The sequence below is a fragment of the Oncorhynchus mykiss genome, chromosome 7 (genome assembly GCF_057628025.1).
Source record: "Oncorhynchus mykiss isolate SJ-2025 chromosome 7, ASM5762802v1, whole genome shotgun sequence".
Taxonomy (NCBI): Eukaryota; Metazoa; Chordata; class Actinopteri; order Salmoniformes; family Salmonidae; genus Oncorhynchus; species Oncorhynchus mykiss.
In genome coordinates, this window is record NC_143028.1 from 74,509,835 (window position 1) to 74,528,543 (window position 18,709).

The 18,709-nt window shown below is 41.9% G+C and overlaps 2 protein-coding genes across 2 annotated transcripts; both read left to right on the plus strand.

Annotated features, from left to right (window-relative positions):
* Positions 1-362: 362 nt before the first annotated feature.
* LOC110528572 (uncharacterized) lies at positions 363-4,997 on the plus strand. The gene is made up of 4 exons (XM_021610704.3): positions 363-835; positions 1,104-1,234; positions 1,791-1,956; positions 3,991-4,997. Exons 1-4 carry the CDS (start codon positions 529-531, stop codon positions 4,434-4,436), a joined length of 1,050 nt encoding a protein of 349 aa, XP_021466379.3. The 5' UTR covers positions 363-528; the 3' UTR covers positions 4,437-4,997.
* A 1,689-nt stretch (positions 4,998-6,686) lies between these two features.
* On the plus strand, positions 6,687-17,381 carry LOC110528573 (protein-glutamine gamma-glutamyltransferase 2-like). Its single transcript, XM_090241981.1, has 13 exons — positions 6,687-7,082; positions 8,008-8,178; positions 9,150-9,401; positions 10,411-10,529; positions 10,988-11,116; positions 12,121-12,298; positions 12,578-12,713; positions 12,800-12,909; positions 13,078-13,320; positions 13,601-13,891; positions 14,958-15,121; positions 15,537-15,670; positions 16,601-17,381. Exons 1-13 carry the CDS (start codon positions 7,073-7,075, stop codon positions 16,776-16,778), a joined length of 2,115 nt encoding a protein of 704 aa, XP_090098107.1. The 5' UTR covers positions 6,687-7,072; the 3' UTR covers positions 16,779-17,381.
* The last annotated feature ends 1,328 nt before the right edge of the window (positions 17,382-18,709 follow it).

Below are 18,709 nucleotides of genomic sequence, written 5' to 3' on the forward strand. Positions count from 1 at the left end.
AACATAACACAGGTATTAACAAGAAAATACTCAAAAATACACAAAATATAAATAAAATAATACAAAACATTTACAATTTTAGTGCAATTGTATTCACTCTGAAAATATATTATTATAATGATTCAGGAAGATGTTATTCTTGTTGTTGTTCACTAGGGTTAATGTTTTAATAAGATCATTAAATTCAATCAGAAAAATGTGTAATTTTGGTATAGAATTTTGGAATTTTTGTTTGTGTATAAAGTATTTGGCAACAAGAATTTAAAAAATGAACAATCATTTTAGTTGTCTTATCATCATTGCAATAGTAACATATTATATCTTTCATGTCAAAAACATAGGCATTTTTTCAACTGTGTGTATGTTACTGTCGCACATGAGCCGAAAGCGCAACAATGGGACTCTAACGTCTATCACCATAGCAACAGTAATAGTCAGACAACATTCCAAACTGAAGAGAATTCATTAATTCATTCTTTTAGAATTCTAAACCCTTTGCAATCTGCAAAAATTATTGAGCGCGTTTCCATGAGCAATCCAATGGCATATTTTTACACCACAACGAAGAGGATTTCACTTCAGGTACCGAGACCCAAAAGTGCGATGATTAACCGCGACATCGACTCGAAGAGTGTACGGAGACCCAAAAGTGCAGTTTACCGTGACCCGTTGACGAAAGTCAAGTTCAGTCTTGGTGTCAGGCTGCGTGAAACGGGAGAGATGTTCGTTGTGCCCGACTGCCACCACAATATGAGAATCAGAGAGCTAAAAAACACAATGGAATTAGTGGTTGGGATTCCCACAGACTTCCAGAGAGTATGCTACCTGGATAATGGTAAAATAAATACCTTTGATGTCATATGCTGGTTTAACTGTTGACATATGTTAAAAGATGTTGTTGATTCATTGATTAGATATTTATTCATAGATTTTTATTGGGTTTAATGAAGTTAGAATCACGGACCTTATAAATCTCAGACGTAGGCTAGCAGTGACAGGCCCGTCATGGTGAACATTTTATTGAGGGTGTTTTCCAGTCAGACTAATTATCTAATGATGTGCTTCTCTGACCAGACCTAATGTATACTCTCTCCACCCAACAGGTGACCTATGTGATGACACCACTATCCACTGTAATGACATCATCCCTGGAACTACTGTCACCCTGATGATCTGGCCTTATGATGGATGGTCTGAGCTTGTGATAGCTGCAGCTACTGGGGATGTATTCAAGGTGATGTGGCTTGAAAGAAGAACCTAGAATAGTCTACAGCAGTCCTACACAGAGACTCTCTATGTCTCAGGTCATTATTGATCATAGTAAAAAAAAAAGTAGGCTTCCGAGTGGTTCAGTGGTCTAAGGCACAGTGCAAGAGGTGTCACTACAGACCCTGGTTCGATTCCAGGCTATATCACAACTGGCCGTGTTTGGGAGTCCCATAGGGCGGCGCACAATTGACCCAGCGTCGTCCGGGTTAGGGGTTTGGTCGGGGTAGGCCGTCATTGTAAATAAGAATTGGTTCTTAACTGTCTTGCCTAGTTAAATAAAGGTTAAAAACCATCATCACCTAATAGCAATACTGCATTTCTTTACCAGACTTGCTGAAAGATCCACCTCCTTATTTGATCTAATGTGGCTAGCCTGTAATTACTGCACATCAAAACTGCATCTCACAGCTGTTATTACAAACTGTAGACCTTATTTACTTCACTCTTCCCTTTTTTTAGGATGAAAATTTCCATCGACTTTTCACACATAAAAATGACTATTTTCTCTTTATTTCATGTAGCTCAAGAGTGTGATGTCCAAACCAGCACCGCCACGTTCCTCCCATCTCAGTGCTATGAGTTCTATGAGTGGAGCTCCCTCCTGGCTCTCTCACCGTCTCTTCTCTGCTCTGTTCATCAGTGCCCACCGTGGACACATGCCCGCTGTCCGCTTCCTGCTCCAACAAGGTACCCACCACCGCAGAGGCAAAACATCTGGATATCACCGGCACACTGGAAAAACCTTGTATCTCACTTGGGGTGATTTTGATAAATATAATTTTGACATAAATTGAATGTAGACATCCCTCATAGAGGCATGATGCCCATAGGGGGCACAGGGGCAGGTGCCCCCTCAGATATATATTTTTTTGTTGTTGTTTTTTGTTGTTGAAGTTTTACTCCTTTTTCTCCCCAATTTCGTGGTATCCAATTGTTTTTAGTAGAAGGTTGAAAGTCATGCGTCCTCCGATACACAACCCAACCAAGCCGCACTGCTTCTTAACACAGCGCGCATCCAACCCGGAAGCCAGCCGCACCGATGTGTCGGAGGAAACACCGTGCAAGGATATCCCTAAAGGCCAGGCCCTCCCTAACCCGGACGAAGCTAGGTTAGCGCGCACTGCCTGCCACAGGAGTCGCTGGTGCGCGATGAGACAAGGATATCCCTACCAGCCAGGCCCTCCCTAACCCGGACGACGCTAGGCCAATTGTGCGTCAACCCACGGACCTCCCGGTCGCGGCCGGTTACGACAGAGCCTGGGCGCAAACCCAGAGTCTCTGATGGCACAGAGACCCTTGGCCCTTGGCCACTGCGCCACCCGGGGAGGCCCCCCCTCAGATATTTAACTAAAAAACATGTAAGACTCTCTGTTATACTACTAGCCACTTAGCAATTTTATGAAGTTGGCTTTAACTAGCACAGATTGGTTTCCGATCTCCCAACTACCAAGAAGCCAATTCAGCCTATCTGGCTTGTGTACTGTAACTATCTTAGCTGGCATGCCTGCTGGCAAGGTTGGTAGACATTAGAAACGCAAGCACTAAATGTACTGACTAAGACTCGTATTCATTTCAATCTTTTACCCAGATTTTAGGAAGAAATTCAGAAAAGCATATTTACTTCATTAAAATGAAAGAACCACCAGCTCAAGAGTTATGCTTAGATATGCAGAAATATATTGAGTTGCTATTTTTTTTACATGGAATTAGGCATAATGATTATGGCTGTAGATTGCAGAAAAAAGCTGTTTCAAGTGTTTGAAAAAGCTAAGCTCTCCAATTTATGAACGAGGGAGCTAGCCCCCCTCCAGACTACAGTCGTGGAATATTCTAATCAAGTGAGAGAGACTGTCATTTCTTCAAACAATCGTCTTCATTCAATATCGATTAATTATTGGAATAATGAGACTAGTCAACCCAACACTCTTGACTGTTGGGCCGAGCAACCTAACCTTCACAGAAATGCAGAGATCTTTATATAGCTGACACAAAGAATGCTTAGTCATGGGTGGTTTCACCCCTCGATTGCAGATTGGGGGGCACCATAAGCCACTTTGGGTTTAACCTGTGGTCATCTGCACGGGGGTGTTGTTTTAACCCCACCTTGGCTTAGTTTCCCAGATTCCAGGATGATTAGAAAAATAAGGGATGGTTCTAAACTCTTCCAGGCTATCTGGCTTACACTGACCACATCTTATCTCTGGAATGCCAGCTGTAGGTTTTTAGGCTCCTCTCAGTTTACACAGACATAGATGAGAACTATCTAAAAACTCTCAAATATTGCATAAAACAACCATTCGTTGCATAAACAATATTATAACATAATCTTGTAATTTTGCTACCATTACCACCCCCAGCCATCCTCACATACTTTGTTCCCCCTCAGATTTGTGTGTGCATGACGCCCCTGATTCCCCTCCATGCTCTGTGAAAGAAAACAATATTTCTGTAGGACTAATATAAATAATAATAAAAAATGCCTTGTGAACTTCGATTAGTAAATAACAATACGTCTGAAAAAAATGATTTATTATTTTTAATTCCTGAACATTTCACTTTTTGGAGATACAGGGTTTTTCTGGTACGCTGGCAATATCTGGGTTATGTTAATTAGGCCATGCAACAGAAAACGTTTGGCAGAAGAAAGCAAAATTCAAGCCAGTTTGTTGTTTTAGTCCGTTTTCTTTCTGTATGCCTAACAAACTTGACCCTGTTATCTAGGGGCCAACGTTAAGGGCCAGACTCCCCTGGGGCGCGGGGCCCTCCACGCGTCAGCCGCCCAGGGCCAGTTGCAGTCCATCCAGGAGCTACTGGTGCGCGGCGCCCCACACCAACTGGAGGACGCTGAGGGCATGACAGCTCTGAGAACCGCCATGCGCTGGGGCCAGAGGAAGAGCACCCGGCAGCTCTTCCTCTTCCACTGGCAGGAGCGTGCGCAGGGCGTGCGCCTCAAGCCTCACCTGGATGAGACAGAGCTGTTCGCCCACCAGAAACATGACTCCCAGCTACGCACCTGGCACCGCGGTGCCCACGCTCAGAGATACATGGCCCACCTGGGTCGCTGTAGCCGTGGGGTGGAGGGCAGGGTGGAAGTGAGGCAGCTGGGGCCGCCGCAGAACACGGCCATGAGGGCCCAGGCAAGGAGGGCGTGGATGGGGGATGCGTGACCAGAGCTGCATGTCAAGAACAGGGCAGATGGCCAAGAGCCTGGTCCTGGAGAGCCGTGTACACAGCATTTTATTCCAGCCCAGCACTAACACACCAGTTCCTAACTACTCTGGATTGAATCGCATGAGCAGTCGGATCATTTGAATCAGATGTGTTATAACAGATAACTGATAACAGACAATGTTTCCCCCTTTAGTCATTTAGTCAGAAGTTTGCCTACCTCTCCCACATCGGACGTTGAGTAAGCACTTTCGCAATGGTTCCGAGCAGCAAAACTGCCTTCATGAAATCATCAAGAAGCAGAAAAGTAGATGAACTGACGTTTATAATCAAGATAAACCAGTGAAAAAAAGGTGCAGCTAAAAGGTGTAATCACATTAGTCAGAGATGGGGAAATAAGATGTCTTGAGCAACCTGGACGACAGAATGTGACACTGCTTATTGGTGAATGAAAGTAGAAACCAGAGAAAAACTAAATATATAAATACTGTATGATAAAAGCCAATTCAAAGGGAGTTGACAACTGTTAAATGGGGAATAAAGTACCTTTAACGTTTAAATGATTGTAGTCGTGAACTGTTCTATCAAACAAATTCATTGCCGTTGCACCATGGCAGCATACTGTGCCTTCAGAAAGTATTCAGACCCCTTGACCTTTCCACATTTTATTACTTTACTGTTTATTCTAAAAAATGTATTACATCATTTTTTTCTCACATCAATCTACACACAATACCCCATATATGACAAAGTGAAAACAGGTTTTTAGAATTTTTTGCAAATGAAAATTAAAAACAGAAAAAAAAAAAATTAAACTAAATGGGGTCAGCCCTAACCTAGACACAATACCAAAGCGAAAACCAATTAAGAACAGAAATACCTTTTTTTACATAAGTATTCAGACCCTTTGCTATGAGACTCGAAATTGAACTCAGGTGCATCCTGTTTCCATTGATCATCCTTGATATGTTTTTCCAACTTGATTTGAGTCCACCTGTTGTAAATTCAATTGATTGGAAATTATTTGGAAAGGCAAACACGTCTATATATGGTTCCACAGTTGACAGTGCATGTCAGAGCAAAAACCAAGCTATGAGGTTGAAGGAATTGTCCGTAGAGCTCCGAGACAGGATTGTGTCAAGGCACAGATCTGGGTAAGGGTACCAAAACATTTCTGCATCATTGAAGGTCCCCAAGAACACAGTGGCCTCCATAATTCTTAAATGGAAGAAGTTTGGAACCACCAAGACTAGCCGCCCGGCCAAACTGCCCAATCGAGGTAGAAGGGCCTTGGTCAAGGAGGTGACCAAGAACCCGATGGTCACTCTCACAGAGCTCTCCACCAATCAGGCCTTTATGATAGAGTGGCTAGACCGAAGCCAAGATTTTCTGGTGTGATGAAACCAAGATTGAACTCTTTGGCCTGAATGCAAAGCGTCACTTCTGGAGGAAACCTGGCACCATCCCTACGGTGAAGCATGGTGGTGGCAGCATCATGCTGTGGGGATGTTTTTCAGCGGTAGGGACTGGGAGACTAGTCAGGATCAAGGTAAAGATGAACGGAGCAAAGTATAGAGTGATGGTTGATGAAAACCTGCTCCTAGAGCGCTCAGACCTGGCCGGAGGTTCACCTTCCAACAGGACAACAACCATAAGCGCATAGTCAAGACAACGTAGGAGTGGCTTCGGGTACAAGTCTGAATGTCCTTTAGTGGCTGAGCCAGAGCCCGGACTTGAACCCGATCAAACATCTCTGGAGAAAGTGAATACTTTCCAAATGCACTGAATACAGGGGAGTGATGGGAGTATTCATATTTGATGTGTCATTTGCCCTGCATAGAAATCAAGATGTATATAGATTTCAATAGTGTCTACTTTTTATTTTGTATACATATCAATACATTCTCCATGTCATTATATTCTATATGTCAATATATTATCCATATCAATATATTATCCATGTCATTGTATTCTATATGTCAATATATTATCCATATCAATATATTATCCATATCAATATATTATCCATGTCATTGTATTCTATATGTCAATATATTATCCATATCAATATATTATCCATATCAATATGTTATCCATGTCATTATATTCTACTTGTCAATATTTTCCTGTGTATTTCCTTCATTCTTGTGTACCTTTTTTCATTTCTTGTGTGTATTTATTTTATATGACATAGTATTACTGCAACGTTGAGGAAGAGCATGCAAGCAAGCAAGCATTTTACTATACTGTTTACACCTGCTGTAGTCTGTGCAACTGACAGATACACTCTGATTCGATCTGAAATAGTTGCCAATTTGGCCAGTAGAAGGTCTAAATGTCCATTTGAGCCAGAATCATGGAAGGGGAATGACATTAAGGTCTGAAAGGCACAGAGATTATGATCACTTGCCTAAAAATGTAAAGTAGTTATTTTCACCTATACACAGGGGAGGAATCAGAAAGACCATTCTAGTGAAAGGGTGTGTATTTTTCAGTGTAATTTTTGAGACATTCTTATGACCTGGGTTGGGCTCCCTTTAAAAGCCCTGGCATCCTTGCATTACTTACACTACTGCAGTACTACAACAAGCAACTCAATCCACTTACCAACACAACCACATGAGATACAGCTTCAATGGGTTTTGGTAAGTCAACTAACACTGCTCGTTGCAAGATTTTTTAGATGCTGAAAAATGTGGATATTGCATTGTCAAGGTAGCCTATGTCATGTTTAGTGACAGAGGGTAATTTAGTAGAGTGAATGGGTAATTGGGTAACTTGACTTGTAGAATGGAACATTTTCTTACAAAGGAAGATCATCCTTGTTGTTGTTTGTTCTTCTGTTAAATTAATATGATTTCTGACAGCTTTTATTATTTATGAGCCATTAGAGAAAATATGCAAAGTTGGCCTGTTGTGTATTGCAAAGATAACACGTCAGCAAATTATATAAACATTTACAGATAGGGGCAGATCAGCAAATGTTACAGCTGGACTTGAAGATCTGCTGCTGTCTTTGTACATACAGTATTTGAATACAGGTATACTGTAGTGTACTGTAGTACTATAATGTGTTACCTGTGCAATATACAGGCTTACTTTTTTTTTTTTGGGGGGGGGGGGGGATTCTCCCTGCCTTTAAGGGGCTGTTTTCATCACTAATCTTCTGCCATATTTCACTTGAATTATTGTCATAGGTTCCTCATACCATTTCATACTGGCCCAAGGCTGTCTTTTACATAGAGAACATATTACATTCTAATTTCTAAGTCTATGTATGGTCTTTAACCTATTTTTTATTTTTTTTGCAAGGTCACAAGTGTTTTCTCTATCCAGTGGTCTAAACTAGCCCAACTGACGTTCTGTTTCTGCTATGTTGCTGTCAGGAAAAAATGTGACAAACAAACATTGGGAAATACAACGGCAAATGCAGAAACAGACACCCACACTAGAAAACAAAAAAGTTGTATTATCAGGAAAAAATTTAAATCTGAATTTTGGGATAATTCAGTTTCAAATTAAAAATGTATAAAGTATCTATATACTTATTAATTTCTTTCTTTCTTGAAGACGTTGGAAAATTAGAGCTCCACTGTGAGAAGAACAACAAAGCCCACAAAACCAATGACATCTCAGTGAACAGACTGATAGTCAGGAGAGGCCAGTCCTTCCTGGTCACCTTTGACTTCCATGGCCCCTTCAGATCCACAACAGACTTACTGGAGCTGATGGTGGAGACAGGTGAGTTAGAATAGAAAATATAATAACTTTATTTATCTCTGCTATTTATTAGTGCTGTTTGTATTAGTTTCCCAGACAATTTATGTTAGCCCTGGACTAAAACACACTAGGATGAATCTAGGCTAGGGCAGGGAAACCGGCCCTATGTTAGTCCCCTTTGACAAGACAGACACATGCAGTAATAAAGATATTAAATCCTTGTATGTGTTGCAGATAGCTGAGTTGGGGTCAATTCAATCTTATATAAAGACTGAATTGCACCACTGACAGGATTTGAGATACAGTACAAGTGGAGGTATATGTACTGTACTCCTGACATCAAAGTTACGCTGTCAGAAAATATTGAATCAAATACACAGTGTACAAAACATTAGGAACACCTGCTCTTTCCATGACATAGACTGACCAGGTGAATCCAGATGAAAGTGATGATCCCTTATTGAATCCACTTCAATCAGTGTAGATGAAAGGGAGGAGACAGGTTAAAGAAGGATTTTTAAGCCTTGAGACAACTGAGACATGGATTGTGTATGTGTGCCATTCAGAGGGTGAATGGGTAAGACAATAGATTTAAGTGCCTTTGAACAGGGAATGGTAGTAGGTGCCAAGCGCACCAGTTTGAGTGTGTCAAGAACTGCAATGCTTCTGGGTTTTTCACACTAAACAGTTTCCCATGTGTATCAAGAATGGTTCACCACCCAAAAGACATCCAGCTAACTTGACACAACAGTGAGAAGCATTGGCGTTAACATGGACCAGAATCCCTGAGGAACGCTTTCGACACCATGTAGTGTTCATGCCCCGACGAATTGAGGCTGTTCTGAGGGCAAATGGGGACAACTCAATATTAGGAAGGTGTTCCTAATTTTTTGTACTCCCAGTACTCCCAGTGTATATCACTGTTTCTGAAAGATTTCATCAATTTAATTCTTACTGAAAACAACCCACAACATCCTCCCTTCTCCATCCAGGACCCCAGCCTTCAGAGGCACTGGGGACCAGGTCAGTGTTCGGGCTACCTGAAGGCCGTTGGAAGCGTTCATCCTGGAAGGTCAAGGTTCACCAGGGCTCAGTGCTCCCGGCGGGTTCAATCACCCTGGACATCACCAGCCCAGCAGACGCCCCAGTGGGAGAGTACAGCCTGTCTGTAAAGACCAGCGCCACCGCCTCAGTGGGCAGCAGTCTGGGCAAGCTCCTTCTGCTGTTTAATCCCTGGTGCCAAGGTAAAGACAATTCAATTCAAAACAACTTCATTATCCCTCATGGGGAATTCTGGGACAATTAATTCACTTCCTGCGAACGAGATTTGAGAGTATGGTAAAGCATATGTTATACTTTAGAATGGAATATAAAGCATTCCTAAAAATGTTAACAAGAACTGTGATAAATTAATATTTTTAATCACACAAAGGACAACAAATGTGGTGAATGCATCAATACAGCCATGGTAACACACAGTCATTATTTGATACAGTATCCAGAGGGTGTCAAATGCTGCATTCCTGAATGTTCTTATCAGTTTAACAGCTGGAAATGGCTAACTTTACAGAGATTGTTGTAACCCATGTCTCTGTATGGGTTGGAAAGACGCCTCATAACTGTTTTGGGACATAATAGACACACAGATACAAACAATGGGCCACAACATCCAGAGCCACATTATATGAATGACAATATGTGGTTATGAATGCTGTTCTCTAATATCAAAATGGTTGCATTGCTGTTGAAACCATGTGATGAGTTCATTGGTAGCACAGCCAATTAGCACAGTTTGGTCACACAGCCTGGTAGCACAGCTTGGTAGCACAGCCTTGCAGCACATCCTGGCAGCACAGATTGGTAGCACAGCCTATTAGCATGGATTGGTAGTGCAGCCTGGTAGCACAGCTTGGTACCAAGGCTTGGTAACGGCTTCGTAACATTCTGGTAACACAGCCTGATAACACAGTCTGGTAACATACTGGTAACAGCCTGGTAACACCCTGGTAACATACTGGTAACACAGCTTGGTAACACTACATTCTAGCATGGGAGACAGTGGTCATAACACAGTAACAGCATGATAACATGTTAAAGTTACTCGCAATTAAAACATTGTCCAGATACCCTTTCATTTAATAATAACAAATAACAATGTATTTTTTATTTATCCTTTATTTAACCATTCAAGTCAGTGGAACAAATTCTTATAATTGATGTTTTAAAACGTCTGTATTTTGTTGCGGGCTGTAGAGGACTGGGTGCATCTACCTGAGGAGGAGGAGAGGCAGGAGTATGTGATGAGAGAACAAGGCCTGGTGTACAAAGGTTCTGACAAATACATCAGCTCTATGGCGTGGAACTTCGGACAGGTACACAGAACAAACAAAACAGTATTGTACCGTTGAAAAGTACTAGCTAGCTGCTCATAACATATAGGGTTTGTTTCCTGGATACAGATTAAATATATTCCTCAACTAAAAAGCAAACTCAATGGGAGAATCTCCATCCAAAAGTATTTTTACTCTGGAGAAGTCCAGGACTAATCTGTTGTCCAGGAAACCGACCAAGTGTCACACGTTATCTTAGTCTACATGATTGGCTAGAGTCCTGTGTGGCTCCATTGGTAAAGCATGGCTCTTGCAACTCAAGGGTTGTGGGTTTCGATTACCGCGGGAGACCAATGCGAACATTTATCCACTCAATACTGTAAGTCACTCTGGATAAGAGCGTCTGTTAAGTGACTAAATTGTAAGTTAGTATAGACAAGACATTTTAGAAATTGTTGTAGGCTTGCTAGCTAACCTGCCCTAATGTATTGTTTCTCCAGTTTGAAGACGATATAGTGGACATTTGCCTGAAGCTGCTTGATGTGAATTCCAAGTGTCTGAGTGACCCCGCCAAGGACTTCTCTGCTCGTTGCAACCCCATCTATGTCAGTAGGGTGGTCAGTGCCATGGTAAGATTGGAGATCTGACCCACACTAGTAACAGTGACAACATTATTGAACCCCACTAGTAACAGTGACAACATTATTGAACCCCACTAGTAACAGTGGCATCATTATTGAACCCCACTAGTAACAGCGACAACATTATTGAACCCCACTAGTAACAGTGACATCATTATTGAACCCCACTAGTAACAGTCACAACATTATTGAACCCCAGTAGTAACAGTCACAACATTATTAAACCTCACTAGTAACAGTGACATTAATGAACCCCACTAGTAACCGTGACAACATTATTGAACCAAAGTAGTAAGTGACAACATTATTAAACCCCACTAGTAACAGTGACAACATTATTGAACCAAAGTAGTAAGTGACAACATTATTAAACAACACCAGTAACAGTGACAACATTATTGAACCCCACTAGTAACAGCGACAAGATTATTGAACCCCACTAGTAACAGAGACAACATTATTGAACTCCACTAGTAGCCGTGGCAACATTATTGAACCCCACTAGTAACAGTGACAACATTATTGAACCCCACTAGTAACAGTGACAACATTATTGAACCCCACTAGTAACCGTGACAACATTATTGAACCCCACTAGTAACAGTGACAACATTATTGAACCCCACTAGTAACAGAGACAACATTATTGAACCCCACTAGTAACAGTGACATTCTTTAAATCATCATCAGCTCATAGTTCTGTTTAAACAGCACAAGAAAATCCATTGGTTTATTTCTGGCCCTGTTCACTATAAATGGGTCCAGTGCCACTAATTAAGGTGTTGTTACACATATAGGACTGGTTTCCCAGACCCAGATTAAATCTAGTCCTGGACTAAAAGTAACTTTCCACACTGAACATGCTTTTTAGTCCAAGGCTATGCTCAATCTAGATCCAGGAAAGCAACTACATTTTAGATTGTACAAAAACACATTCACTCAGCCAAATGAGAGTTCTGGAATCTAATTGTAACATTATTTTCCTTGCCCAGATCAACGCTAACGATGACGGAGGTGTCCTGATGGGGCGGTGGGATGGTCAATACGATGGTGGCGTGTCCCCCACTCACTGGAACGGCAGTGTGGAGGTACTAAGGAGGTGGCTCAAATATGGTGGCAATCCAGTCAAGTATGGCCAGTGTTGGGTGTTCGCCGCTGTAATGTGCACAGGTAGGCTATCACTGTCCAATCTCCCTTCAATTATTATTTTAGTCAATCAATCAATACCATGTTATTTAAATAGCACTGACTATTGCATGCACTCAGACCCAGGGCTGTGATTGGTTTTTGAGGGATGGCAAGATTACCCACCATTTGTGTCCGATTCACCTCTGACCAGAGGAGAGAGGCTGGTGTCAATGCCTTTGATGTGTTTATTTTAGTTAACCAGTATGCTTTGAACATGCTGTTTTAGTCAACCAGTATTCCTGAAATGTATTTCCATGTCAGTACTGAGGTGTTTGGGAATCCCATGTCGAGTGGTTACCAACTTCCAGTCAGCCCACGACACCGACAAAAACCTGACAATTGATGAATTCTTCTCCAAGGATGGAGTCAGACTCAAACAGAGCCCCGACAGTGTGTGGTAAGTGTAACATGAGGTCATTGTGGCTACAGTATGAAGAGTGATGCCAATAGCATGAAGTTTTGAAGACTGTTTTTTCTGCTCAGGAACTACCATGTGTGGGTGGAGGCTTGGATGAGACGGCCCGATCTCTCAGCAGACTCCTTATACGATGGCTGGCAGGCTGTGGACCCCACCCCCCAGGAGAAAAGCACTGGTACGGTCCAACTTCCATCTCATCTCACACCATCTTACATAATAACACACTTCTGGAGGTTGTATGTACTGTATGTTGTGTTATTGTGCAGATGGTTCTGAGTTTGTGTCCTGGGTCTGGGAGACATGAAGGGAACTCCCTGTATTACGCTGTCTTCCCCTCCCCCAGGTGTTTACTGCTGCGGCCCTGCTCCAGTCAAGGCCATACTGCAGGGTCACGTTGACCTCAAATACGATGTGCCCTTTGTCTTCGCCGAAGTCAACGCCGACCGTGTAACCTGGATGGTGTTCGCTGACGGCTCCAAGAAAAAGATCTCCACGGACACTGTGTCCGTAGGCCAGAACATCAGCACCAAGGCAGTGGGCAGCGACAAGAGAGTGGACATCACGGCCAACTATAAACATGCAGAGGGTTGGTATTGAATGAACCGAGAGTCTGACTATATCAAGATTGAACTGTTATCAGTTGATTTCAGAAATAATGCAGCGTTACAAGGGTTATGCCTATCATAAGGGTATAACTGTATTTTATATATTTGAGAACTACGGTTTGTCTGGGGAAAAGTTCTGTACTTTTTAAAGAGATGAGTCAGAAAGGTGCTGTGTCCACCTGTCACGATAATTCTCCCAGGTGAGTGAGAGCAACTGCTTGAGTCACCAGGTACTCATCCAAAATGTCACATTTCAAACAGGCACGGAAAAGGAGAGGGCTGTGTACAATCAAGCTGTGAAAAGAGTCAACATACCCGAAGAGAATTCAAATGGGATCCATGACGACAAACCTGGCGTTTCCATGAAGATCGTGGAGCTGACCAAGCCGATCAGCGGCAAAGACATCGAGCTCAAGCTTGTACTGAACAGCAACGACAGTGTGACTCGGAAATTAGTGATCAATGTCAATGTTCAGGCCATGAGATACAACGGGATCCCATCCTCCCAGATACAGACCGAATTGAAAGAACAGAAGCTCCTTCCCAACCAAGGTAGAGTGAAAAAGTATTTCCATGAGTAGACCTACAATGTTTAAGTAACACAGTAGTGCACACAGGGAGGCATTTCCATTACAGAACAAAGAGAACTGAAACACTTAACAAAACCAAGATCACATTGCAGCTCTTCACCTTCATGATTCTTTGTCAACATCCTTGGTATGACACATATATCAATCTCAATGATGGTGTTGTGTTTCAGGAGTGCATATAGTTAGAGTTTAACTGGTCAATTTAACAAAGCTGTAAAGTCTCATGTATAGCTGCCATAGCGTTGTAGCAAATCGACTGACACTTACTCTTATGGCTGTCAGGTTGCAAATGTTATACTGAGGACGCTACAGAATGTAAGGGTTGCTAACGTGGTACTGAGGATGATACAGAATGTTAGGGTTGCTAACGTGGTACTGAGGATGATACAGAATGTTAGGGTTGCTAACGTTGTACTGAGGATGATACAGAATGTTAGGGTTGCTAACGTTGTACTGAGGATGATACAGAATGTTAGGGTTGCTAATGTTGTACTGAGGATGATACAGAATGTTAGGGTTGCTAACGTGGTACTGAGGATGATACAGAATGTTAGGGTTGCTAACGTTGTACTGAGGATGATACAGAATGTTAGGGTTGCTAACGTGGTACTGAGGATGATACAGAATGTTAGGGTTGCTAATGTTGTACTGAGGATGATACAGAATGTTAGGGTTGCTAACGTGGTACTGAGGATGATACAGAATGTTAGTGTTGCTAACGTGGTACTGAGGACGCTACAGAATGTTAGGGTTGCTAACGTTGTACTGAGGATGATACAGAATGTTAGGGTTGCTAACGTGGTACTGAGGATGATACAGAATGTTAGGGTTGCTAACGTTGTACTGAGGATGACACAGAATGTTAGGGTTGCTAACGTTGTACGGAGGATGATACAGAATGTTAGGGTTGCTAACGTTGTACTGAGGATGATACAGAATGTTAGGGTTGCTACTGTTGTACTGTGGACACCACAGAATGTTAGCATTTGTGATACCTTGACAATCAAATGCATTGACTCTGTTGGCAGATCTGATTATACCCATCCACATCCCCTTCTCTGTGTATGGTGAGAAAATGCGGGAGAGCAACAGCATCAAGGTTTCGGCTGTGGTCACAGACAAGGACAAGAGTGGGGCAGTGTACATCACAGAGAAAGACTTTGTGTCACAGAGCCCTTCGCTCACCATCAAAGTGAGTACTGCATATTCCCAAACATTGTCATTTCGCAGTCTGTCAGATCCTTAAGCCACTCCAAAAACCCACTTAGAACAGCTCTTTCTCTGAGTGACATTCTTTGGGGTCATTAGTGAACAAGCCCCGATTGTCTTTACATACTCTTGGGTTACCATTTTAATTTATAGGTGGCAAACACACTAGTAGCGAGAATAGCAATTTGCAAGGATATTAACGGTTGACCTGTGAATAAACGTGTTGTGAAGATGAAAATCTAAAGTGTTAAATTGTCATCTGAACAGTTGATCTATTAAATACAACGCCAATATCAGTAACAGCCATTAAACTGGAGATGGGGTTTATTCAGTGTGATAGTTCCGATATAATATACTATTTAGCAAATGCTTTTATTCGAATGTGTGTTCTCTTTTAGGCCATTGGATCTGAATTGCAGTATAGTGACATGATGGCAGAGGTTGTGTTTGAGAACCCTCTATCCGAAGGTCTAAGAGACTGCTTCATAACAGTGACCGGCAGTGGCTTGCTGACTGAAACAATGGAAGCCAGGTAGGCCCTGACATTTCTCTGATGTCTTTACTAGCAAGGTTTCAGTTTGTCATAAAACCTGAATCCATCCCACTGTGCAAAAACTGGTTGAATCAACATTATTTCCATGCAATTTCAACCCAAAAAATCAGTGTGATGATGTTGAATCAACATGGAAAACTGATTGGATTTACAAAAAGTCAACTTTTAACCTTTTTTGTTGGTTTTTAATTCACATTAGTTGATAACTCAACCAAATGTAAATCAGAACTAGACGTTGAACTGACGTCTGTGCCCTGTGAAATGTGTCCAGATTTGAATCCTGGATGTGCACCCAGTTTTTGCCAAGTGGGATGGATTCAGATTTTATGACAAACCGAATCTTTGCTCATCAAGTTGGCAATTTAGCTCTTAATCTCAGAATCCCAGGCCTAAAATCTCAGGTAATTGTGTAAGATGCTTGATTAGGTTCCGGAGGAAAATGTTTGACCAAAGATACTAATGATACTAGTGAAGTCACCAGTCCCCTAAACAGAAACTCTCAGCCAAGCCCCCCTTCTGAAAACTTTCAGAATGAAATCATTGTCTGAAATCATTGCTTGAACCCCCCCCCCCCCACACACACACACACACACTTTCAGCACCACCTCCACCCAATCCTGATATGTCCAGATATCTAGTGAGGACACCAAAGCACCGGAACTACGGTTCCTTGTTAGTTATGGCATCACAGTCTTTTGACAGATGATTCAATACAATTTATGTTACGTAGTCTGTCCAGAGATTATTTAGCTCTTGGCTAAACTAGAAAGTACATGCATTCATGGGCTGTTCATGTGGTTAAAGCTTAGGGATTTTCCATCTGAAATATTTTACACTACCTTGTGTGTTGAAGTTTAGAGATCTATAAAGCTTCCTTGAGGTCTAATTTTTTTTCACGTGTCTCCTCAGAACGCCTTTGATAAAACAAGGGCAACGACTATGTGTGAAGATTCCCTTCACCCCATACAGACCCGGTCCTAAGAAGCTAGTGGCCGGCTTCAACTGTGATCAATTCAGGGACATAAAGGCAAGCTGCAATGTCTACATCAAACCGTCACCAGTGTTGTCCCCCCACTGCCGTAGATAGTAAAGCCCTCGTGAGAATTACTCTAATAACTCAAATAAGTTAATCAATTTATACCATATTTTCCTGTTATATCCTGTATCAGCCTTTCTTAAAGTAGGGGTCGCGAGCCTGACCTGTTAATGGTGGGTCGTGACGTGTCAGAGTAAATGTATCAATATTTCATATATGTCACGTGTCAATACTTCACAGCTTTTTTTTCTCAACATGTGTTTTTTGGGGGGCTGAAATGCCTTCTGGAACATGTGAACTTTCATGTACCTTAATAACAAACATGTATGCCATCCGTAAATATGAATAAAATTGTGAAATTACCAGCCTAGTTGGTTTAGCCACTGAAAAAGGCAGGAACCTTCCCGCTAGTCATGATTGGCTGAGATAATGTAATGGCTGGATATGCCGAGACATGAGTTCGAATTGGTCTGCCATGTAGCACGCTTCTGTCTATAACATGAGCTGGTCAGTATGTGTTGCTTTCCACTTTCTAGAGGAACGAGTTTTGATATCAGTGGAATGCCCGGTGGAATTAGAGTATGCACGCCCAATTTTTCAGTTTTTGACTTGTTAAAAAAGTTTGAAATATCCAATAAATGTCGTTCCACTTCATGATTGTGTCCCACTTGTTGTTGATTCTTCACAAACAAATACAATTTTATATATTTATGTTTGAAGCCTGAAATGTGGCAAAAGGTCGCAAAGTTCAAGGGGGCCGAATACTTTCGCAAGGCACTGTATCAATGATGTCGCTCTTGCTGCGGGTGATTCTTTGATCCACCTCTACGCAGATGACACCATTCTGTATACATCTGGCCCTTCTTTGGTCACTGTGTTAACAAACCTCCAGACGAGCTTCAACGCAATACAACACTCCTTCTGTGGCCTCCAATTGCTCTTAAATGCTAGTAAAACTAAATGCATGCTCTTCAACCGATCGCTGCCTGCACCCGCCCACCCGACTAGCATCACTACTCTGGACGGTTCTGACTTAGAATATGTGGACTACTATAAATACCTAGGTGTCTGGCTAGACTTTAAAATCTCCTTCCAGACTCACATTAAGCATCTCCAATCCATAGTTAAATCTAGAATCAGCTTCCTATTTCACATCAAAGACTTTCATGCTGCCAAACATACCCTAGTAAAACTGACTATCCTACCGATCCTTGACTTTGGCGATGTCATTTACAAAATAGCCTCCAACACTCTACTCAGCAAATTGGATACAGTATATCACAGTGCCACCCGTTTTGTCACAAAAGCCCCATATACTACCCACCACTGCGACCTGTATACTCTCGTTGGCTGGTCCTCGCTACAAATTCGTCGCCAAACCCACTGGCTCCAGGTCATCTATAAGTCTTTTCTAGGTAAAGCTCAGCCTTATCTCAGCTCACTGGTCACCATAGCAACACCCACCCGTAGCACGTGCTCCAGCAGGTATATTTCACTGGTCATCGCCAAAGCCAACACCTCCTTTGGCCGCCTTTCCTTCCAGTTCACTAACTTTAAGCGTCAGTTGTCAGAGCAGCTTACCGATCGCTGCAGCTGTACACAGCCAATATGTAAATAGCCCATCCAACCAGCTACCTAACGCGTCCCCATAATTGTTTTTTGTTTTTCTGCTCTTTTGCACACCAGTATTTCTACTTACTTCCTAATCTGCACATATATCACTCGTGTAAATTTCTAAATTGTAATTACTTTGCCACTATTGGCCTATTTATTGCCTTACCTCCTTACTTAATTTGCAAGCAGTGTACACATATTTTTCTATTGTATTATTGACTGTACGTTTGTTTATCCCATGTGTAACTCTGTGTTGTTTTTGTCACACTGGTCAGGTTGTAGTTTTACCTGGTTAAATAAAGGTGAAATAAATACAATTTTAATTCAATAAAAATGTCCCACTAAAATACAAAGCATCTGACTGTATG